The sequence below is a fragment of the Copadichromis virginalis genome, linkage group LG12 (assembly GCF_057382275.1).
Source record: "Copadichromis virginalis isolate Kocher_CV1m ecotype Utaka linkage group LG12, C_Virginalis_male_GT1.1, whole genome shotgun sequence".
Taxonomy (NCBI): Eukaryota; Metazoa; Chordata; class Actinopteri; order Cichliformes; family Cichlidae; genus Copadichromis; species Copadichromis virginalis.
The window spans coordinates 8,192,789-8,216,827 of NC_140629.1; the positions used below are offsets into that span (position 1 = coordinate 8,192,789).

General features: G+C 40.7%; 2 protein-coding genes across 2 annotated transcripts; both read left to right on the plus strand.

Moving 5' to 3' along the window:
* Nucleotides 1-5,827: 5,827 nt before the first annotated feature.
* Nucleotides 5,828-6,669, plus strand: LOC146696475 (homeodomain-interacting protein kinase 1-like). Its single transcript, XM_085474065.1, has 2 exons — nucleotides 5,828-6,554; nucleotides 6,665-6,669. Exons 1-2 carry the CDS (start codon nucleotides 5,828-5,830, stop codon nucleotides 6,667-6,669), a joined length of 732 nt encoding a protein of 243 aa, XP_085330191.1.
* A 108-nt stretch (nucleotides 6,670-6,777) lies between these two features.
* LOC146696476 (uncharacterized) lies at nucleotides 6,778-18,419 on the plus strand. The gene is made up of 3 exons (XM_085474067.1): nucleotides 6,778-8,108; nucleotides 9,943-10,160; nucleotides 15,565-18,419. The coding sequence occupies exons 1-3, from the start codon at nucleotides 6,797-6,799 to the stop codon at nucleotides 17,941-17,943; spliced, it is 3,909 nt and encodes a 1,302-aa protein (XP_085330193.1). The 5' UTR covers nucleotides 6,778-6,796; the 3' UTR covers nucleotides 17,944-18,419.
* Nucleotides 18,420-24,039: the final 5,620 nt, after the last annotated feature.

Genomic DNA, 24,039 nt, shown 5'->3' on the forward strand with positions numbered 1-24,039 from the left:
GAATGCACCCTCAGTACAGAAAAACAGAAAAGTCAGTGATGTACAAATGTAGCAAAAATAGGAAACATTAGAACTGTAAATGTTTTCTTCCTTGTCTGCAGATTAACAGTCCACAGGTTGGGTGCTCGCACTCTGATTCATTCCCTGGAGATGAAGGAGAGAGAGCTCAGAGGACAGCAAGATGGAGGAGTGAAGGAGAAGGTGGTGCAGCTCAGTGTCCAATCAGGAGTGAGCAGTTCTTTCACCACCTTCATTGCTGTCAACAAAGACAACAGAGAGGCGATCCAAGGACCTCTGCACCGCAGACATATTCTACCACCCTGTGAGGTTTGTTTAAAGCAAACAAAGCAATACCATGAAACTGTTAACAGCAGGATGTCAGAGTCAATAGAGAGGACTCAAAAGAGCAACTTCAAATCAAACTATTTATGTAGTAGGTGTTTCTTTGCCAATGTCTTTCCCCTGCATTAGAAAGTAATAAGCCAGATGGAAGTACAACACACATCTATGCATTTCTATAAAAACTGACCTGCCCTGAACTTATAATCTCTCTCTCTCTCTCTTTGTTTTTCCTTAAAGTGATGGCTGTCCATTCGTCCTGTAAAAGTTGTAAATATAAACCTGAATGAATGGGAGTAGAAACTGTGTGTGCGCATGAAGACATGCTTGTGTCGCTGAGATTGAACAGATTTATGTATGTTCACGTAGCCAAGTGATAATCATATATAATAATCACTGAATAGTAATAATGTTATTGAACAGGTTAAACATTTAGATATCACAAAAAGTTGCAAAAAAGCAAAAAAAAAACCCACACACAGCTGTGAAGTCAGCTGCACATGAATAACATTAGTACAATGACAACTTTAATCAGAGTGAGTTCAGAAGATCCAAAAGTGGGACACTAAAAACAAGCTAGTGAAAGCAAAAAGTGACTTTGAAAAATTTATTTCATAGAATTAAAGCACTGATAGGAAAAAAAACTAAACATGAGAAGAATGGCAATCCTGCAGCGACCAATCAAAGAAGACTGTAATGGCTGCATTGTAAAGAAGTGAGTGAAGAAAGCTGATTTTTTTTTAGTTTTTCTGAGATATGCAGAGTTTTAACGAACAATTTGAACACTATTATTCATTTACATTATTTGTTCTCAACAGAGATGGGCAGTAATGCGTTACAAGTAACGAGTTACTGTAATCCGATTACAGGCACTTGCCCTGGTGGCCATTCTTTCAGTGGGCATTTCTCAACAACAACTACAAACACTAGTGAAGTGAATGGGCATTTAATTAAATAATGAAACATTTAATTCAATAATTAATGGCATATTTAATTCATTCATTTTGTCACTCCTGGCCCTCCACACCTCACTGCCATGATTGTTTGTGTAGTTATTGGATTCTAAAACTACTAGAATAGAATAGAAAACACATAAGATGCAGTCTCTGTTTTTTCTTCACCTTATTAATTTGAACTGAACTGAAATAAATCCGTTCTTTTCTGTATGGTAATGACTAGGACCTGTCCCAGCTGTCTCTGGTGGATTCAGTATTGTCTCCAATGTTTCTGATAACTTCCAGTTTGGGAAGTTTCCCATGCAGGTGAGGAATGCAGTGACTGACAGACTACCCCTCCTTCATTTAGGACCCATGCCAAACACTGAGTAAAGACTTCCTTGCATTAAACCTGCATAGCTGTTTTCACATTTATAACAAATCACCTAAGTGACCGGCAGTGATCGTATAGTGCTCTGAGTTGTTGCCTAAACAAGCCCTCTTCAAATCGGAGTTACAGCAGAGAGAATATGGCACTGAAGCAATGATGACAGCTTTAATAACCTATTTTATCTTCAATTATTCTTGTATGAAATTCTCTTAAAGTAGCAACTGAATTTCAACCAACTCAGCTAGCGCTGCATATTTTATTTCCTCTGTTAAAATAAAATGTGGCGGAGCCCAGCTGTAATTGTACCTTGCATTAATATGGTGTATTATTGATGGTGACACAGCACTGCTTAGCATGTCGTCCTGAATCTCAGGTGTGCCAATGACCTGTGCAGTATATGAGGCACTAAAATCCTGGTGGATTTCTGGGATACGAACAGGACGGAGTCATGTGAGCTCTATCAATATTGCACCACTTACGTCTCAGACCTGTATTTATGTATTTATGCACTGAAATCGCGCTGTAATATCCAGTTAACTGTCCACATTTGTACTCTGTTTTTCCATTTATTATATTTTTTTTCATTAATTTGTCTGAAAAAAGATCCACGTAGTAACCAAAGAGAGACTAAATCAATGGTCTCTAATAGCAGCCAAATTATAAGAGCTTTCATTAGTGATGGTGAGATGAAGCCTTGTGATGAACTGAAGCTTTCCATCCAACTGGTCGACTCATGGTTCGAAGCATTGTGACGATTCATTGGCTCTACTGCGCCATCAAGTGGACGATTAAAGTCAGACAGGCTCAATGATTATAATGATGTGATGTGTAAACCTCTAAACTTACAGTTTTTTCTGAATGCTTAAACCCTAACTGTGATTCCTGTAGCACAATCTCTAAAACTATTCAGACTTATAGCAAAACCACTCACTGAGTTTGCAAAACTAAAAGCACATAAACTGCTTTGCACTCAGTTTGCAATTTTGTAACACACACTTTGCAAAACGGTAGGCACAATTCACTGCACAACACTCAATTACCAAATTTCCAACACACTCCTAGCAAAAGTATACACATGTATGGCTATCATTAACACTAATTTGCCAACTGTCTGGCACACTTTCACATGTGAAAACTTTTTTAGATAATTAGTTCACTTTGCAATCAGCCTAAGCACTATAATACAGGTAAGCTGTGTGTGCGGAGTACAATGGAGGGAGCAGAAAGAGTGAGAAGTAGAGGAGGCCGAGGAAGAGGACGTGGAGGTGAAGAAGTAGGATGAAGAGGATGACAAGGACAAGGAGGAGCAAGAGGAAGACGAGGAGGGGGGAGAGGAAGATGAGGAGGGGGGAGAGGAAGGGTAGGAAGAGTAAGAAATAGAATTGCTGATGACAATAGTGGACCATGTAATCAACCATGTAATCAACCGTGGAATGACCCTGAGGGTAGCTGGCCAACGGGTCCAGCCTAACTCGAGCCGCTACACTGTAGCAAGTACCATAAGGACATCTTGAAATGAGAATCGGTTAGTACAGTCACTTCGCACAAAGATTTGTAGCACTGCCATATGCCAATGAGAAACACACCAATACCATTGATGTAAAAATACTGAAATTGTTACTTTACAGAATTGCTAGATGACCAGATGCTGGGGGCAGAGGAAGCATGTTCACTGCAGACCAAGTAACCCATATAGTCATTATGGCGATTGCAAATAATCCTATACTTGGAAATGAACACTTGTGTTTGTTTTGATGTGTTTCAAGTACACCAGTACTTGAAGTTTGGATCCCTCTATGCTTATGGATCTATGACAGAAGTATGAGCTCAAACTGACATAGCCTACCTTGTGCACAGAGAAAGCAAAAGCCAGATGTGTTTTGTATTCATACCATCAGTGTGCAGTTGGCGCATTGTGTGCTTAGTAGATGATGGCTTGTGTGTACTGTTTGATACGGAAACACCATTTTTACGAAGGTGTGAAGAGTTAATCTAGCTGTGTTTGCTTTTGCAAGAGAACTACAATGTTTTGATTATTGGGTGACAGGTTTTCTTATTTGTGTGAAGAGTTTTGCAAAATTAGCCAATAGTTACAAAAAATGTGCTTAGGCATTCAGAAAAAACTGTAATAAACTAAAAGACAGAAATCAGATTATAAGATCTGTGGTGTTGTTGATTTATATTATGGTACTTATCATTTGTGATATTTATTACTGTGTGCATACTTTATTAGGAGAGATGAGATTAAATGTTGTCAGACAAATATTCTCTTCCTTGCTGGTTCCATCGAAGGAGAAATGTTCAAGTAAGTATGTAACTGGGACGTAATCCAATTCCACAACACAATGTGACGGGGAATCAGCTGTGTTTTGCTGCCCAATTTATTTAGAATCTGGTGCAAACCGGCGAGCCAGTTCCTGAATCAGTCACGTGGTACGGACTGCCCGCGAGGCCTCGAACATCACTGCATACGTAATCAAAGCAAGCCTCGATACGCGCTTTACAAAACTACCACGAGATTACCCGACACACGCTTCAAAGCTTCGACACACAGGAGACATCACTACTGCACACAGCCTTCACACGACAACAGGTGCACCACACTGCTAAGTGTGTTTTGTGTTTAGAGTTTTGCTAAATGGGAGACTGAGCTTTGAATAGTGTTTAAGATTTTGGCAACAGTGGGACTGATTTGATGAAAGAGTTTTCATAGTTGACAGTTTAGTTTTTACAATGGGGTTTAGTGTTTTAGCAATTCAGAAAAACTCTAATACACCTGTGCTTTTCCCAGCAACTGAGGCTTTTACCCTGCACAGTTTAAGGTATGATAAAGCACTGACCTTATAAATGGCACAAAATACACATTTTAGCTGGGAGCTGGTCATTCACAGGGGAAAGGCTCCATTGTACAACAACAACAACAGTAGTAATAGTAATAATAAATTATTGTTAGTCAGGCAAGTATATCATATACCAAACATGCTTCCAAACTAATGACATTTTTTTGCATTCTTCACATCAGGTCAAAATGTACTTTTTTTTAAAAAGTGACTGGCACTGCGGAAATGGATCTACAGCACCACTTAAGAAATTTTAAAGAACTTCTAACAACTTATTTACAGCTTGAAATACGTGTATGACATTTATTACACACAGATTCAGTGAACCCAATCCAAAGAGGAAGTCTGGAAGTCCGCCATTTTGAATGTAAAATGACATTTTGGCACAGTTTTAGTGTTTTCCAGGCATCGCTGGTTTACACATTCGCCTGCAAAGTGAGAGGTCACTGGTTAAATTCCATTTGGTTACTTCAGGAACTTTTTGGGGTTACTTCAGAAAGGGACATCTTCGTCAAAGCCATGTTTGTGGTGGAATTTTGATCATTTATCACTGGACATAAGATTTTCATCTCTAAAAATGTATTTTGTCCAGTCTGTCCCAAACTTCACACTTTTGATGACAGTCTGGCGACGACTACATGCCAATATCTGGTCACACATGGTGCCACAGTTCTCATATAACATTTTAATCAAGACTACCCCACTGTGATTGAAGCATTTCTTGCAAAACAATCATAACCAAACAAAACCTTTCCTGTTCTGTAAATGAACAGTAGGACAAAATGATTACTAGTCATTGCGGAAAGCACAATTAATGTTTTTGTTTACATCGTTGGAACGAGGAAAAATTCCCCCACCACAAAAACAGAAATACTCATGAAAGCAACCTGTAGTGCAAACACGAGGGCTGAATTTATTACTTCCTGCACTAGAAAGCTGCCGATGTTGCTGATATGGATAGATCACCAGTCTTCCTTGTCTTTATCTTATTATCTCCTGTTGAGATGTCGCAGCAGAAAATGCAGCCTGGCCTGTTGAAACATTGTTTTTTTTTAGTGTTTCAACTGAAAAAATAGAATGCCTTTGATCCAAATGGAATGCATCTTGTGAAAAAAGGTGACATCTTGTGACATCACAAGATGATGACATAGATCCTTTGTTATGTCATCATCTTGCTGAGAGAAAAAACCCTTAAGTAGGAGCTTTGCTCTGTTAAACTTTAATGCTCAACGGACCTTGACCTGACAGCAAGCAAACCCTTTTTGGAGAGTTTTGAGAGAATTTTACTTAGCAATTCACCGACCAAGCCGACACATTTCACCATGTCAGCTCACCCATCCTTCAGCTCAAATGAGCTTGGATTAGTTAAAGGGAGCATTTTGGGAAAGCACTACAAGGTAGAGGCTTTCCTTGGAGAAGGGGGCTTTGGTATTGTAGCCAAATGTCGTGATACCATGACTAACCGAGCTGTGGCTATTAAAGTGAACAAGAGCCGCCCTGATATTCTGCAACAGGCGAAATTGGAAATTTTCATCCTGGAGCAGCTGCGAAGGTTGGATTCAGATGCCGCCAACATTGTTCAATGGGACGGCTTTTTTCACGACGGAGAGCGGGTTTGCCTGAAATTTGAACTCCTTGATCAATGCCTGAGGGACTACATATGGGACCGGAAAAACCACTGTCTCCCCATAAGCGAAGTCAGGCCAATTTTAGGTCAACTGACAAATGCTCTGTCCCACCTGGGTTCTGTGGGAATGGTGCACGCTGACCTCAAACCTGGAAACATCATGGTTGTAAACCGCCATGAGTCTCCCATCAAAGTCAAACTTATAGACTTTGGCCTCGCATGTCCTGCGTCTGCAGTGATGCCTGGTGACCGTGTGGGGACGGTTGGTTATTGTGCACCTGAGGTTATGCTTGGCCTTCCTTACAATGAAGCAATTGACATGTGGTCTCTGGGGCTGGTAGCTGTGGAGCTTGCTACAGGGCTGCCACTCTACCCTGGAAATGAAGACTATGATGTTTTGAAATTCATCATAGAGACTCAGGGTCAGCCACCAGATCATGTTCTAGACTCTGGCGTCTACACTGAAGACTATTTCATTGAAGACAAAGACAAGCAACAGCGCTGGACATTTAAGACTGACCAACAATTTCAGTATGAGACAGGATATGAGTCCCTGGAGACAAGATGCATAAAACTGAAGCGTCTGGATGACCTTGAACAAATAATAATGTTTAGACGAGGACCAGAAGCTGGCCAACACTTATTTGTCAGCTTAATTAAACAGATGTTGGCCTTGGATGCACACCAGCGGATAACACCCTCGGAGGTTCTCCGGCATCCCTTTTTCAGCCCTAAGAGTTCCCTGTGCATTGACATGAGTGCTGAAATATCACAAAACCCTGTGGTCTTTCAGCACCCTTCAAACTTGGAAAGCAAGAGATCACAGAAAATCAACTGCAGTTTTCAAAACTCGGTTGAATTTTCTCAGCAAGTATTCGTCCACACATCAGCCAGTCCATCATTCAGCTCAGATGAGCTTGAATTAGTTAAAGGGAGCATTTTGGGAAAGCACTACAAGGTAGAGGCTTTCCTCGGAGAAGGGGGCTTTGGTATTGTAGCCAAATGTCGCGACACAACAACCAACCAAGCTGTTGCCATTAAAGTCAACAAGAGCGACCCTGATATTCTGCAACAGGCACATGTGGAAATTTTCATCTTGGAGCAGCTGCGAAGGTTGGATCCAGATGCCGCCAACATTGTTCAATGGAACGGCTTTTTCCACGACGGACAGCGGGTTTGCCTGAAATTTGAACTCCTTGATCAATGCCTGTGGGACTACATAGGGGACCGGAATAAACAGGGTCTCCCCATAAGCGAAGTCAGGCCAATTTTAGGTCAAATCACAAATGCTCTGTCCCACCTGAGTTCTGTGGGAATAGTGCACGCTGACCTCAAACCTGGAAACATCATGGTTGTAAACCGCCATGAGTCTCCCATCAAAGTCAAACTTATAGACTTTGGCCTCGCATGTCCTGCGTCTGCAGTGATACCTGGTGACTTTGTGGGGACGGTTGGTTACTGTGCACCTGAGGTTATGCTTGGCCTTCCTTACAATGAAGCAAGTGACATGTGGTCTCTGGGGCTGGTGGCTGTGGAGCTTGCTACAGGGCTGCCACTCTACCCTTCGGAGAATGACTATGATTATCTGAAATTCATCATAGAGACTCAGGGTCAGCCACCAGATCATGTGCTAGACTCTGGCGTGTACACTGAAAACTATTTCATTGGAGACAAATACAAGCAACAGCGCTGGACATTTAAGACGGAAGAACAATATAAAGGCTCTGTTCCAGGGACAGGACATGAATCCCTGGAGACAAGATACATAATACTTACACGTCTGGATGACCTTGAACAGCTAATGATGTTTAGACGAGGACCAGAAGCTGGCCAACGCTTATTTGTCAGCCTAATTAAACAGATGTTGGCCTTGGATGCACACCAGCGGATAACACCCTCTCAGGTTCTCCGGCATCCCTTTTTCAGCCCTGGCCTCTCTAAAAGGTTCCCATGTATCAACATTGAAAGACCATACTGAATCAGTCTCCAGCATGGCATCTTCCACCCTGGACAAAAGTGATAAAAATACAAACTGGGGTTGGAAAATGACATTAACAGCAAATTACAATGCAAAAATTAATTAAGCTGCTCCAAAAATGATCACTTTGGCTTCTTTTTTTTAAATTTTCACTCCCCCCACCCCAACCAGTCGTGGCAGAGGGCTGTCCCTTCCTGAGCCTGGCTCTGTTGAAGGTTTCTTCCTTTTTAAAGGGAGTTTTTCCTTCCCACTGTCGCTAAATGCTTGCTCATAGGGAAATCTTCTGATTGTTGGAGTGGCCAAAACTCTAGGGGAAGTAGCAATTCTTGTGAAAATTTAAAAAAAAAAGCCTACCAATCTTCAAAGCGCAGCAGTGGACACCTTACCATCACATCAGTCCTTCAATCAGACCTAAAACACCACCTTTACAGAAATAAATTCCATACAAATTGGAAATAAATTGCGTAATAATTGTTGTTTTTGATTGTTTATAAATATATAGAGCTACCCTTCAGCCTCCTAGTAGACATACCTGTGTTATGAATGTGAAACTCCTCTGATTTTCAGAAAAGTTGACCTCTGACCTTGAAGTCAAGGTCATTGAGATTTAAGCTTCACAGAGATTTTCAGTAGATGCAACCATGGTATTGACTTGAAAATTCTACACTATCAAAGACTTAGGTGCCCACAGCACCGCGCCATATACAAAAGATTTTTCTATTCATTTATGTATTATTAGTTTATTTATTTCTTCATCCCGCTCTCTCTCTTTTTTTTAATTCACCTTTCTGTTGCGATGCTCTGGACATTTCTAAACCCCACAAGTTCAGCCTCAATTTTCAACCCAATTTTCCTATACTTTCACTTGAACACGTCCAGCCTTCACCTCTCACCGGTCCTCGTCCCCTCTTCTCACAGCTTCCTGTGTGGCCTCCCAAATCAAACACAGGCCCAAATCAGCCGTTTCTTCTTCTCTGTTCATTCTCTCTTCATCTTTTCAGTCTTTTCTTGGCGGTTAACTCCCAGCATGGCAAATATGAACTCAGACAGTCCAATGCAGTGCTTTCACACAGTCATGTCACTGGTACTCTTTCCAGCTTGTAATTCAGAGCACATGTTCCATTAACATACATGCTGCTGGACCCTTCAGTGTTTTAGGTCAGTTGTACTGTCTTCTGCCTGCTGTTAATTCTTCAAATCTACGGTGTTGTTCTGTCTGTTTTCTGTCTTCATCAGGAGATTGACTGTCCTTTAAGCTTCTTCTCAGGATAAGGGCAGGATGAGAGGTGAAGCTGTAAAATTTCAGCCAAAGCCTGGCCTGTTTGTCGTTCCAATTATGTTAATCTATCATTTTGCCGCTGTACTCATCTGAGGTTGAGCCAAGTCCATGGGCACCTGTATTAACACACTAAGACATTTATTTAATATCATTTTCATTACTATTTCTTAGCACTTTCACTCTCTAATTCCTCTGTTTTCCTTTTGAAACGTCTCTCACAAGCTCACAAGCTATATTCAGACTTCCTGCTTCACTTCCTGCCAGACACACACACACACACACACACACACACACACACACACACACACACACACACACACACACACACACACACACACTCTTCACTTTACTGGATTTTCATCCGTTTCTACAGCCTAATCAAGCTCTTATTTTATGTTCACACTCTATATACCCTCTGTAACTCTACTAATTCTAATATAAAAAGAATGCACCCTCAGTACAGAAAAACAGAAAAGTCAGTGATGCACAAATGTAGCAAAAATAGGAAACATTAGAAGTGTAAATGTTTTCTTCCTTGTCTGCAGATTAACAGTCCACAGGTTGGGTGCTTGCACTCTGATTCGTTCCCTGGAGATGAAGGAGAGAGAGCTCAGAGGACAGCAAGATGGAGGAGTGAAGGAGAAGGTGGTGCAGCTCAGTGTCCAATCAGGAGTGAGCAGTTCTTTCACCACCTTCATTGCTGTCAACAAAGACAACAGAGAGGCGATCCAAGGACCTCTGCACCGCAGACATATTCTACCACCCTGTGAGGTTTGTTTAAAGCAAACAAAGCAATACCATGAAACTGTTAACAGCAGGATGTCAGAGTCAATAGAGAGGACTCAAAAGAGCAACTTCAAATCAAACTATTTATGTAGTAGGTGTTTCTTTGCCAATGTCTTTCCCCTGCATTAGAAAGTAATAAGCCAGATGGAAGTACAACACACATCTATGCATTTCTATAAAAACTGACCTGCCCTGAACTTATAATCTCTCTCTCTCTCTCTTTGTTTTTCCTTAAAGTGATGGCTGTCCATTCGTCCTGTAAAAGTTGTAAATATAAACCTGAATGAATGGGAGTAGAAACTGTGTGTGCGCATGAAGACATGCTTGTGTCGCTGAGATTGAACAGATTTATGTATGTTCACGTAGCCAAGTGATAATCATATATAATAATCACTGAATAGTAATAATGTTATTGAACAGGTTAAACATTTAGATATCACAAAAAGTTGCAAAAAAGCAAAAAAAAAACCCACACACAGCTGTGAAGTCAGCTGCACATGAATAACATTAGTACAATGACAACTTTAATCAGAGTGAGTTCAGAAGATCCAAAAGTGGGACACTAAAAACAAGCTAGTGAAAGCAAAAAGTGACTTTGAAAAATTTATTTCATAGAATTAAAGCACTGATAGGAAAAAAAACTAAACATGAGAAGAATGGCAATCCTGCAGCGACCAATCAAAGAAGACTGTAATGGCTGCATTGTAAAGAAGTGAGTGAAGAAAGCTGATTTTTTTTTAGTTTTTCTGAGATATGCAGAGTTTTAACGAACAATTTGAACACTATTATTCATTTACATTATTTGTTCTCAACAGAGATGGGCAGTAATGCGTTACAAGTAACGAGTTACTGTAATCCGATTACAGGCACTTGCCCTGGTGGCCATTCTTTCAGTGGGCATTTCTCAACAACAACTACAAACACTAGTGAAGTGAATGGGCATTTAATTAAATAATGAAACATTTAATTCAATAATTAATGGCATATTTAATTCATTCATTTTGTCACTCCTGGCCCTCCACACCTCACTGCCATGATTGTTTGTGTAGTTATTGGATTCTAAAACTACTAGAATAGAATAGAAAACACATAAGATGCAGTCTCTGTTTTTTCTTCACCTTATTAATTTGAACTGAACTGAAATAAATCCGTTCTTTTCTGTATGGTAATGACTAGGACCTGTCCCAGCTGTCTCTGGTGGAGTCAGTATTGTCTCCAATGTTTCTGATAACTTCCAGTTTGGGAAGTTTCCCATGCAGGTGAGGAATGCAGTGACTGACAGACTACCCCTCCTTCATTTAGGACCCATGCCAAACACTGAGTAAAGACTTCCTTGCATTAAACCTGCATAGCTGTTTTCACATTTATAACAAATCACCTAAGTGACCGGCAGTGATCGTATAGTGCTCTGAGTTGTTGCCTAAACAAGCCCTCTTCAAATCGGAGTTACAGCAGAGAGAATATGGCACTGAAGCAATGATGACAGCTTTAATAACCTATTTTATCTTCAATTATTCTTGTATGAAATTCTCTTAAAGTAGCAACTGAATTTCAACCAACTCAGCTAGCGCTGCATATTTTATTTCCTCTGTTAAAATAAAATGTGGCGGAGCCCAGCTGTAATTGTACCTTGCATTAATATGGTGTATTATTGATGGTGACACAGCACTGCTTAGCATGTCGTCCTGAATCTCAGGTGTGCCAATGACCTGTGCAGTATATGAGGCACTAAAATCCTGGTGGATTTCTGGGATACGAACAGGATGGAGTCATGTGAGCTCTATCAATATTGCACCACTTACGTCTCAGACCTGTATTTATGTATTTATGCACTGAAATCGCGCTGTAATATCCAGTTAACTGTCCACATTTGTACTCTGTTTTTCCATTTATTATATTTTTTTTCATTAATTTGTCTGAAAAAAGATCCACGTAGTAACCAAAGAGAGACTAAATCAATGGTCTCTAATAGCAGCCAAATTATAAGAGCTTTCATTAGTGATGGTGAGATGAAGCCTTGTGATGAACTGAAGCTTTCCATCCAACTGGTCGACTCATGGTTCGAAGCATTGTGACGATTCATTGGCTCTACTGCGCCATCAAGTGGACGATTAAAGTCAGACAGGCTCAATGATTATAATGATGTGATGTGTAAACCTCTAAACTTACAGTTTTTTCTGAATGCTTAAACCCTAACTGTGATTCCTGTAGCACAATCTCTAAAACTATTCAGACTTATAGCAAAACCACTCACTGAGTTTGCAAAACTAAAAGCACATAAACTGCTTTGCACTCAGTTTGCAATTTTGTAACACACACTTTGCAAAACGGTAGGCACAATTCACTGCACAACACTCAATTACCAAATTTCCAACACACTCCTAGCAAAAGTATACACATGTATGGCTATCATTAACACTAATTTGCCAACTGTCTGGCACACTTTCACATGTCAAAACTTTCTTAGATAATTAGTTCACTTTGCAATCAGCCTAAGCACTATAATACAGGTAAGCTGTGTGTGCGGAGTACAATGGAGGGAGCAGAAAGAGTGAGAAGTAGAGGAGGCCGAGGAAGAGGACGTGGAGGTGAAGAAGTAGGATGAAGAGGATGACAAGGACAAGGAGGAGCAAGAGGAAGACGAGGAGGGGGGAGAGGAAGATGAGGAGGGGGGAGAGGAAGGGTAGGAAGAGTAAGAAATAGAATTGCTGATGACAATAGTGGACCATGTAATCAACCATGTAATCAACCGTGGAATGACCCTGAGGGTAGCTGGCCAACGGGTCCAGCCTAACTCGAGCCGCTACACTGTAGCAAGTACCATAAGGACATCTTGAAATGAGAATCGGTTAGTACAGTCACTTCGCACAAAGATTTGTAGCACTGCCATATGCCAATGAGAAACACACCAATACCATTGATGTAAAAATACTGAAATTGTTACTTTACAGAATTGCTAGATGACCAGATGCTGGGGGCAGAGGAAGCATGTTCACTGCAGACCAAGTAACCCATATAGTCATTATGGCGATTGCAAATAATCCTATACTTGGAAATGAACACTTGTGTTTGTTTTGATGTGTTTCAAGTACACCAGTACTTGAAGTTTGGATCCCTCTATGCTTATGGATCTATGACAGAAGTATGAGCTCAAACTGACATAGCCTACCTTGTGCACAGAGAAAGCAAAAGCCAGATGTGTTTTGTATTCATACCATCAGTGTGCAGTTGGCGCATTGTGTGCTTAGTAGATGATGGCTTGTGTGTACTGTTTGATACGGAAACACCATTTTTACGAAGGTGTGAAGAGTTAATCTAGCTGTGTTTGCTTTTGCAAGAGAACTACAATGTTTTGATTATTGGGTGACAGGTTTTCTTATTTGTGTGAAGAGTTTTGCAAAATTAGCCAATAGTTACAAAAAATGTGCTTAGGCATTCAGAAAAAACTGTAATAAACTAAAAGACAGAAATCAGATTATAAGATCTGTGGTGTTGTTGATTTATATTATGGTACTTATCATTTGTGATATTTATTACTGTGTGCATACTTTATTAGGAGAGATGAGATTAAATGTTGTCAGACAAATATTCTCTTCCTTGCTGGTTCCATCGAAGGAGAAATGTTCAAGTAAGTATGTAACTGGGACGTAATCCAATTCCACAACACAATGTGACGGGGAATCAGCTGTGTTTTGCTGCCCAATTTATTTAGAATCTGGTGCAAACCGGCGAGCCAGTTCCTGAATCAGTCACGTGGTACGGACTGCCCGCGAGGCCTCGAACATCACTGCATATGTAATCAAAGCAAGCCTCGATACGCGCTTTACAAAACTACCACGAGATTACCCGACACACGCTTCAAAGCTTCGACACACAGGAGACATCACTACTGCACACAGCCTTCACACGACAACAGGTGCACCACACTGCTAAGTGTGTTTTGTGTTTAGAGTTTTGCTAAATGGGAGACTGAGCTTTGAATAGTGTTTAAGATTTTGGCAACAGTGGGACTGATTTGATGAAAGAGTTTTCATAGTTGACAGTTTAGTTTTTACAATGGGGTTTAGTGTTTTAGCAATTCAGAAAAACTCTAATACACCTGTGCTTTTCCCAGCAACTGAGGCTTTTACCCTGCACAGTTTAAGGTATGATAAAGCACTGACCTTATAAATGGCACAAAATACACATTTTAGCTGGGAGCTGGTCATTCACAGGGGAAAGGCTCCATTGTACAACAACAACAACAGTAGTAATAGTAATAATAAATTATTATTAGTCAGGCAAGTATATCATATACCAAACATGCTTCCAAACTAATGACATTTTTTTGCATTCTTCACATCAGGTCAAAATGTACTTTTTTTTAAAAAGTGACTGGCACTGCGGAAATGGATCTACAGCACCACTTAAGAAATTTTAAAGAACTTCTAACAACTTATTTACAGCTTGAAATACGTGTATGACATTTATTACACACAGATTCAGTGAACCCAATCCAAAGAGGAAGTCTGGAAGTCCGCCATTTTGAATGTAAAATGACATTTTGGCACAGTTTTAGTGTTTTCCAGGCATCGCTGGTTTACACATTCGCCTGCAAAGTGAGAGGTCACTGGTTAAATTCCATTTGGTTACTTCAGGAACTTTTTGGGGTTACTTCAGAAAGGGACATCTTCGTCAAAGCCATGTTTGTGGTGGAATTTTGATCATTTATCACTGGACATAAGATTTTCATCTCTAAAAATGTATTTTGTCCAGTCTGTCCCAAACTTCACACTTTTGATGACAGTCTGGCGACGACTACATGCCAATATCTGGTCACACATGGTGCCACAGTTCTCATATAACATTTTAATCAAGACTACCCCACTGTGATTGAAGCATTTCTTGCAAAACAATCATAACCAAACAAAACCTTTCCTGTTCTGTAAATGAACAGTAGGACAAAATGATTACTAGTCATTGCGGAAAGCACAATTAATGTTTTTGTTTACATCGTTGGAACGAGGAAAAATTCCCCCACCACAAAAACAGAAATACTCATGAAAGCAACCTGTAGTGCAAACACGAGGGCTGAATTTATTACTTCCTGCACTAGAAAGCTGCCGATGTTGCTGATATGGATAGATCACCAGTCTTCCTTGTCTTTATCTTATTATCTCCTGTTGAGATGTCGCAGCAGAAAATGCAGCCTGGCCTGTTGAAACATTGTTTTTTTTTAGTGTTTCAACTGAAAAAATAGAATGCCTTTGATCCAAATGGAATGCATCTTGTGAAAAAAGGTGACATCTTGTGACATCACAAGATGATGACATAGATCCTTTGTTATGTCATCATCTTGCTGAGAGAAAAAACCCTTAAGTAGGAGCTTTGCTCTGTTAAACTTTAATGCTCAACGGACCTTGACCTGACAGCAAGCAAACCCTTTTTGGAGAGTTTTGAGAGAATTTTACTTAGCAATTCACCGACCAAGCCGACACATTTCACCATGTCAGCTCACCCATCCTTCAGCTCAAATGAGCTTGGATTAGTTAAAGGGAGCATTTTGGGAAAGCACTACAAGGTAGAGGCTTTCCTCGGAGAAGGGGGCTTTGGTATTGTAGCCAAATGTCGTGATACCATGACTAACCGAGCTGTGGCTATTAAAGTGAACAAGAGCCGCCCTGATATTCTGCAACAGGCGAAATTGGAAATTTTCATCCTGGAGCAGCTGCGAAGGTTGGATTCAGATGCCGCCAACATTGTTCAATGGGACGGCTTTTTTCACGACGGAGAGCGGGTTTGCCTGAAATTTGAACTCCTTGATCAATGCCTGAGGGACTACATATGGGACCGGAAAAACCACTGTCTCCCCATAAGCGAAGTCAGGCCAATTTTAGGTCAACTGACAAATGCTCTGTCCCACCTGGGTTCTGTGGGAATGGTGCACGCTGACCTCAAACCTGGAAACATCATGGTTGTAAACCGCCATGAGTCTCCCATCAAAGTCAAACTTATAGACTTTGGCCTCGCATGTCCTGCGTCTGCAGTGATGCCTGGTGACCGTGTGGGGACGGTTGGTTATTGTGCACCTGAGGTTATGCTTGGCCTTCCTTACAATGAAGCAATTGACATGTGGTCTCTGGGGCTGGTAGCTGTGGAGCTTGCTACAGGGCTGCCACTCTACCCTGGAAATGAAGACTATGATGTTTTGAAATTCATCATAGAGACTCAGGGTCAGCCACCAGATCATGTTCTAGACTCTGGCGTCTACACTGAAGACTATTTCATTGAAGACAAAGACAAGCAACAGCGCTGGACATTTAAGACTGACCAACAATTTCAGTATGAGACAGGATATGAGTCCCTGGAGACAAGATGCATAAAACTGACGCGTCTGGATGACCTTGAACAAATAATAATGTTTAGACGAGGACCAGAAGCTGGCCAACGCTTATTTGTCAGCTTAATTAAACAGATGTTGGCCTTGGATGCACACCAGCGGATAACACCCTCGGAGGTTCTCCGGCATCCCTTTTTCAGCCCTAAGAGTTCCCTGTGCATTGACATGAGTGCTGAAATATCACAAAACCCTGTGGTCTTTCAGCACCCTTCAAACTTGGAAAGCAAGAGATCACAGAAAATCAACTGCAGTTTTCAAAACTCGGTTGAATTTTCTCAGCAAGTATTCGTCCACACATCAGCCAGTCCATCATTCAGCTCAGATGAGCTTGAATTAGTTAAAGGGAGCATTTTGGGAAAGCACTACAAGGTAGAGGCTTTCCTCGGAGAAGGGGGCTTTGGTATTGTAGCCAAATGTCGCGACACAACAACCAACCAAGCTGTTGCCATTAAAGTCAACAAGAGCGACCCTGATATTCTGCAACAGGCACATGTGGAAATTTTCATCTTGGAGCAGCTGCGAAGGTTGGATCCAGATGCCGCCAACATTGTTCAATGGAACGGCTTTTTCCACGACGGACAGCGGGTTTGCCTGAAATTTGAACTCCTTGATCAATGCCTGTGGGACTACATAGGGGACCGGAATAAACAGGGTCTCCCCATAAGCGAAGTCAGGCCAATTTTAGGTCAAATCACAAATGCTCTGTCCCACCTGAGTTCTGTGGGAATAGTGCACGCTGACCTCAAACCTGGAAACATCATGGTTGTAAACCGCCATGAGTCTCCCATCAAAGTCAAACTTATAGACTTTGGCCTCGCATGTCCTGCGTCTGCAGTGATACCTGGTGACTTTGTGGGGACGGTTGGTTACTGTGCACCTGAGGTTATGCTTGGCCTTCCTTACAATGAAGCAAGTGACATGTGGTCTCTGGGGCTGGTGGCTGTGGAGCTTGCTACAGGGCTGCCACTCTACCCTTCGGAGAATGACTATGATTATCTGAAATTCATCATAGAGACTCAGGGTCAGCCACCAGATCATGTGCTAGACTCTGGCGTGTACACTGAAAACTATTTCATTGGAGACAAATACAAGCAACAGCGCTGGACATTTAAGACGGAAGAACAATATAAAGGCTCTGTTCCAGGGACAGGACATGAATCCCTGGAGACAAGATACATAATACTTACACGTCTGGATGACCTTGAACAGCTAATGATGTTTAGACGAGGACCAGAAGCGGGCCAACGCTTATTTGTCAGCCTAATTAAACAGATGTTGGCCTTGGATGCACACCAGCGGATAACACCCTCTCAGGTTCTCCGGCATCCCTTTTTCAGCCCTGGCCTCTCTAAAAGGTTCCCATGTATCAACATTGAAAGACCATACTGAATCAGTCTCCAGCATGGCATCTTCCACCCTGGACAAAAGTGATAAAAATACAAACTGGGGTTGGAAAATGACATTAACAGCAAATTACAATGCAAAAATTAATTAAGCTGCTCCAAAAATGATCACTTTGGCTTCTTTTTTTTAAATTTTCACTCCCCCCACCCCAACCAGTCGTGGCAGAGGGCTGTCCCTTCCTGAGCCTGGCTCTGTTGAAGGTTTCTTCCTTTTTAAAGGGAGTTTTTCCTTCCCACTGTCGCTAAATGCTTGCTCATAGGGAAATCTTCTGATTGTTGGAGTGGCCAAAACTCTAGGGGAAGTAGCAATTCTTGTGAAAATTTAAAAAAAAAAGCCTACCAATCTTCAAAGCGCAGCAGTGGACACCTTACCATCACATCAGTCCTTCAATCAGACCTAAAACACCACCTTTACAGAAATAAATTCCATACAAATTGGAAATAAATTGCGTAATAATTGTTGTTTTTGATTGTTTATAAATATATAGAGCTACCCTTCAGCCTCCTAGTAGACATACCTGTGTTATGAATGTGAAACTCCTCTGATTTTCAGAAAAGTTGACCTCTGACCTTGAAGTCAAGGTCATTGAGATTTAAGCTTCACAGAGATTTTCAGTAGATGCAACCATGGTATTGACTTGAAAATTCTACACTATCAAAGACTTAGGTGCCCACAGCACCGCGCCATATACAAAAGATTTTTCTATTCATTTATGTATTATTAGTTTATTTATTTCTTCATCCCGCTCTCTCTCTTTTTTTTAATTCACCTTTCTGTTGCGATGCTCTGGACATTTCTAAACCCCACAAGTTCAGCCTCAATTTTCAACCCAATTTTCCTATACTTTCACTTGAACACGTCCAGCCTTCACCTCTCACCGGTCCTCGTCCCCTCTTCTCACAGCTTCCTGTGTGGCCTCCCAAATCAAACACAGGCCCAAATCAGCCGTTTCTTCTTCTCTGTTCATTCTCTCTTCATCTTTTCAGTCTTTTCTTGGCGGTTAACTCCCAGCATGGCAAATATGAACTCAGACAGTCCAATGCAGTGCTTTCACACAGTCATGTCACTGGTACTCTTTCCAGCTTGTAATTCAGAGCACATGTTCCATTAACATACATGCTGCTGGACCCTTCAGTGTTTTAGGTCAGTTGTACTGTCTTCTGCCTGCTGTTAATTCTTCAAATCTACGGTGTTGTTCTGTCTGTTTTCTGTCTTCATCAGGAGATTGACTGTCCTTTAAGCTTCTTCTCAGGATAAGGGCAGGATGAGAGGTGAAGCTGTAAAATTTCAGCCAAAGCCTGGCCTGTTTGTCGTTCCAATTATGTTAATCTATCATTTTGCCGCTGTACTCATCTGAGGTTGAGCCAAGTCCATGGGCACCTGTATTAACACACTAAGACATTTATTTAATATCATTTTCATTACTATTTCTTAGCACTTTCACTCTCTAATTCCTCTGTTTTCCTTTTGAAACGTCTCTCACAAGCTCACAAGCTATATTCAGACTTCCTGCTTCACTTCCTGCCAGACACACACACACACACACACACACACACTCTTCACTTTACTGGATTTTCATCCGTTTCTACAGCCTAATCAAGCTCTTATTTTATGTTCACACTCTATATACCCTCTGTAACTCTACTAATTCTAATATAAAAAGAATGCACCCTCAGTACAGAAAAACAGAAAAGTCAGTGATGTACAAATGTAGCAAAAATAGGAAACATTAGAACTGTAAATGTTTTCTTCCTTGTCTGCAGATTAACAGTCCACAGGTTGGGTGCTTGCACTCTGATTCGTTCCCTGGAGATGAAGGAGAGAGAGCTCAGAGGACAGCAAGATGGAGGAGTGAAGGAGAAGGTGATGCAGCTCAGTGTCCAATCAGGAGTGAGCAGTTCTTTCACCACCTTCATTGCTGTCAACAAAGACAACAGAGAGGCGATCCAAGGACCTCTGCACCGCAGACATATTCTACCACCCTGTGAGGTTTGTTTAAAGCAAACAAAGCAATACCATGAAACTGTTAACAGCAGGATGTCAGAGTCAATAGAGAGGACTCAAAAGAGCAACTTCAAATCAAACTATTTATGTAGTAGGTGTTTCTTTGCCAATGTCTTTCCCCTGCATTAGAAAGTAATAAGCCAGATGGAAGTACAACACACATCTATGCATTTCTATAAAAACTGACCTGCCCTGAACTTATAATCTCTCTCTCTCTCTCTCTCTTTGTTTTTCCTTAAAGTGATGGCTGTCCATTCGTCCTGTAAAAGTTGTAAATATAAACCTGAATGAATGGGAGTAGAAACTGTGTGTGCGCATGAAGACATGCTTGTGTCGCTGAGATTGAACAGATTTATGTATGTTCACGTAGCCAAGTGATAATCATATATAATAATCACTGAATAGTAATAATGTTATTGAACAGGTTAAACATTTAGATATCACAAAAAGTTGCAAAAAAGCAAAAAAAAAACCCCACACACAGCTGTGAAGTCAGCTGCACATGAATAACATTAGTACAATGACAACTTTAATCAGAGTGAGTTCAGAAGATCCAAAAGTGGGACACTAAAAACAAGCTAGTGAAAGCAAAAAGTGACTTTGAAAAATTTATTTCATAGAATTAAAGCACTGATAGGAAAAAAAACTAAACATGAGAAGAATGGCAATCCTGCAGCGACCAATCAAAGAAGACTGTAATGGCTGCATTGTAAAGAAGTGAGTGAAGAAAGCTGATTTTTTTTTAGTTTTTCTGAGATATGCAGAGTTTTAACGAACAATTTGAACACTATTATTCATTTACATTATTTGTTCTCAACAGAGATGGGCAGTAATGCGTTACAAGTAACGTGTTACTGTAATCCGATTACAGGCACTTGCCCTGGTGGCCATTCTTTCAGTGGGCATTTCTCAACAACAACTACAAACACTAGTGAAGTGAATGGGCATTTAATTAAATAATGAAACATTTAATTCAATAATTAATGGCATATTTAATTCATTCATTTTGTCACTCCTGGCCCTCCACACCTCACTGCCATGATTGTTTGTGTAGTTATTGGATTCTAAAACTACTAGAATAGAATCGAAAACACATAAGATGCAGTCTCTGTTTTTTCTTCACCTTATTAATTTGAACTGAACTGAAATAAATCCGTTCTTTTCTGTATGGTAATGACTAGGACCTGTCCCAGCTGTCTCTGGTGGATTCAGTATTGTCTCCAATGTTTCTGATAACTTCCAGTTTGGGAAGTTTCCCATGCAGGTGAGGAATGCAGTGACTGACAGACTACCCCTCCTTCATTTAGGACCCATGCCAAACACTGAGTAAAGACTTCCTTGCATTAAACCTGCATAGCTGTTTTCACATTTATAACAAATCACCTAAGTGACCGGCAGTGATCGTATAGTGCTCTGAGTTGTTGCCTAAACAAGCCCTCTTCAAATCGGAGTTACAGCAGAGAGAATATGGCACTGAAGCAATGATGACAGCTTTAATAACCTATTTTATCTTCAATTATTCTTGTATGAAATTCTCTTAAAGTAGCAACTGAATTTCAACCAACTCAGCTAGCTCTGCATATTTTATTTCCTCTGTTAAAATAAAATGTGGCGGAGCCCAGCTGTAATTGTACCTTGCATTAATATGGTGTATTATTGATGGTGACACAGCACTGCTTAGCATGTCGTCCTGAATCTCAGGTGTGCCAATGACCTGTGCAGTATATGAGGCACTAAAATCCTGGTGGATTTCTGGGATACGAACAGGACGGAGTCATGTGAGCTCTATCAATATTGCACCACTTACGTCTCAGACCTGTATTTATGTATTTATGCACTGAAATCGCGCTGTAATATCCAGTTAACTGTCCACATTTGTACTCTGTTTTTCCATTTATTATATTTTTTTTCATTAATTTGTCTGAAAAAAGATCCACGTAGTAACCAAAGAGAGACTAAATCAATGGTCTCTAATAGCAGCCAAATTATAAGAGCTTTCATTAGTGATGGTGAGATGAAGCCTTGTGATGAACTGAAGCTTTCCATCCAACTGGTCGACTCATGGTTCGAAGCATTGTGACGATTCATTGGCTCTACTGCGCCATCAAGTGGACGATTAAAGTCAGACAGGCTCAATGATTATAATGATGTGATGTGTAAACCTCTAAACTTACAGTTTTTTCTGAATGCTTAAACCCTAACTGTGATTCCTGTAGCACAATCTCTAAAACTATTCAGACTTATAGCAAAACCACTCACTGAGTTTGCAAAACTAAAAGCACATAAACTGCTTTGCACTCAGTTTGCAATTTTGTAACACACACTTTGCAAAACGGTAGGCACAATTCACTGCACAACACTCAATTACCAAATTTCCAACACACTCCTAGCAAAAGTATACACATGTATGGCTATCATTAACACTAATTTGCCAACTGTCTGGCACACTTTCACATGTGAAAACTTTTTTAGATAATTAGTTCACTTTGCAATCAGCCTAAGCACTATAATACAGGTAAGCTGTGTGTGCGGAGTACAATGGAGGGAGCAGAAAGAGTGAGAAGTAGAGGAGGCCGAGGAAGAGGACGTGGAGGTGAAGAAGTAGGATGAAGAGGATGACAAGGACAAGGAGGAGCAAGAGGAAGACGAGGAGGGGGGAGAGGAAGATGAGGAGGGGGGAGAGGAAGGGTAGGAAGAGTAAGAAATAGAATTGCTGATGACAATAGTGGACCATGTAATCAACCATGTAATCAACCGTGGAATGACCCTGAGGGTAGCTGGCCAACGGGTCCAGCCTAACTCGAGCCGCTACACTGTAGCAAGTACCATAAGGACATCTTGAAATGAGAATCGGTTAGTACAGTCACTTCGCACAAAGATTTGTAGCACTGCCATATGCCAATGAGAAACACACCAATACCATTGATGTAAAAATACTGAAATTGTTACTTTACAGAATTGCTAGATGACCAGATGCTGGGGGCAGAGGAAGCATGTTCACTGCAGACCAAGTAACCCATATAGTCATTATGGCGATTGCAAATAATCCTATACTTGGAAATGAACACTTGTGTTTGTTTTGATGTGTTTCAAGTACACCAGTACTTGAAGTTTGGATCCCTCTATGCTTATGGATCTATGACAGAAGTATGAGCTCAAACTGACATAGCCTACCTTGTGCACAGAGAAAGCAAAAGCCAGATGTGTTTTGTATTCATACCATCAGTGTGCAGTTGGCGCATTGTGTGCTTAGTAGATGATGGCTTGTGTGTACTGTTTGATACGGAAACACCATTTTTACGAAGGTGTGAAGAGTTAATCTAGCTGTGTTTGCTTTTGCAAGAGAACTACAATGTTTTGATTATTGGGTGACAGGTTTTCTTATTTGTGTGAAGAGTTTTGCAAAATTAGCCAATAGTTACAAAAAATGTGCTTAGGCATTCAGAAAAAACTGTAATAGAATATAATTTTATATTTATATTTCAATATCACAGTAATCTTCCAATTTAGAACTACAAGTTAAAAAAGAACTAACATAAATAAAATACACTTCAGCTAATTACTTAAAAAAATAATTTATTTTCCCAAACCACGCAGAGCCGCACTAAAAGGACTAAAGAGCCGCAGGTTGCTGACCCCTGCACTAACCTATTCAGCTGCTTGTGAATGCAAATATCTAATCAGCCAATCACATGCCAGAAAAAAAAAAGGGTGATTTAAGTGACTTTGAAGGCAGCATTGCTGTTGGTGACAGATGGGCTGTTTTACGTTTTTCAGACACTCCTGATCTTCTCAAATTTTCTCAGGAATTTACAGAGAACAGTCCAAACTGAAAAGCGAAATAAACATTTCCCTGGGTAAAAATTCCTTGTTGATTGCAGAAGTCAGAGGGGCGTGGCCATGCTGAAGGCAAGAGGAATTCTAAGCCAGTTTCTCAACCCAGCCCATCTGATATCAGTAACCACAACACATTCAAAGTCAATTAAAAGTCGCCTTTCTTGCCCGTTCCGATGCTCGCTTTCAACTTTGAAATGAGACCACTTGGACAACAGTAATGATAAATAATTGCAAATAGAG

Excerpts from the sequence above, each read along its gene's own strand:
- LOC146696475 (XM_085474065.1), top strand. The coding sequence starts at position 5,828 with ATGTCAGCTCACCCATCCTTCAGCTCAAATGAGCTTGGATTAGTTAAA.
- LOC146696476 (XM_085474067.1), top strand. The coding sequence starts at position 6,797 with ATGTTGGCCTTGGATGCACACCAGCGGATAACACCCTCGGAGGTTCTC. Across the intron at positions 8,109-9,942 it reads CAACATTGAAAGACCATACT|TCCACAGGTTGGGTGCTTGC; the intron begins GAATCAGTCTCC and ends GCAGATTAACAG. Across the intron at positions 10,161-15,564 it reads ATATTCTACCACCCTGTGAG|TCAACGGACCTTGACCTGAC; the intron begins GTTTGTTTAAAG and ends AAACTTTAATGC.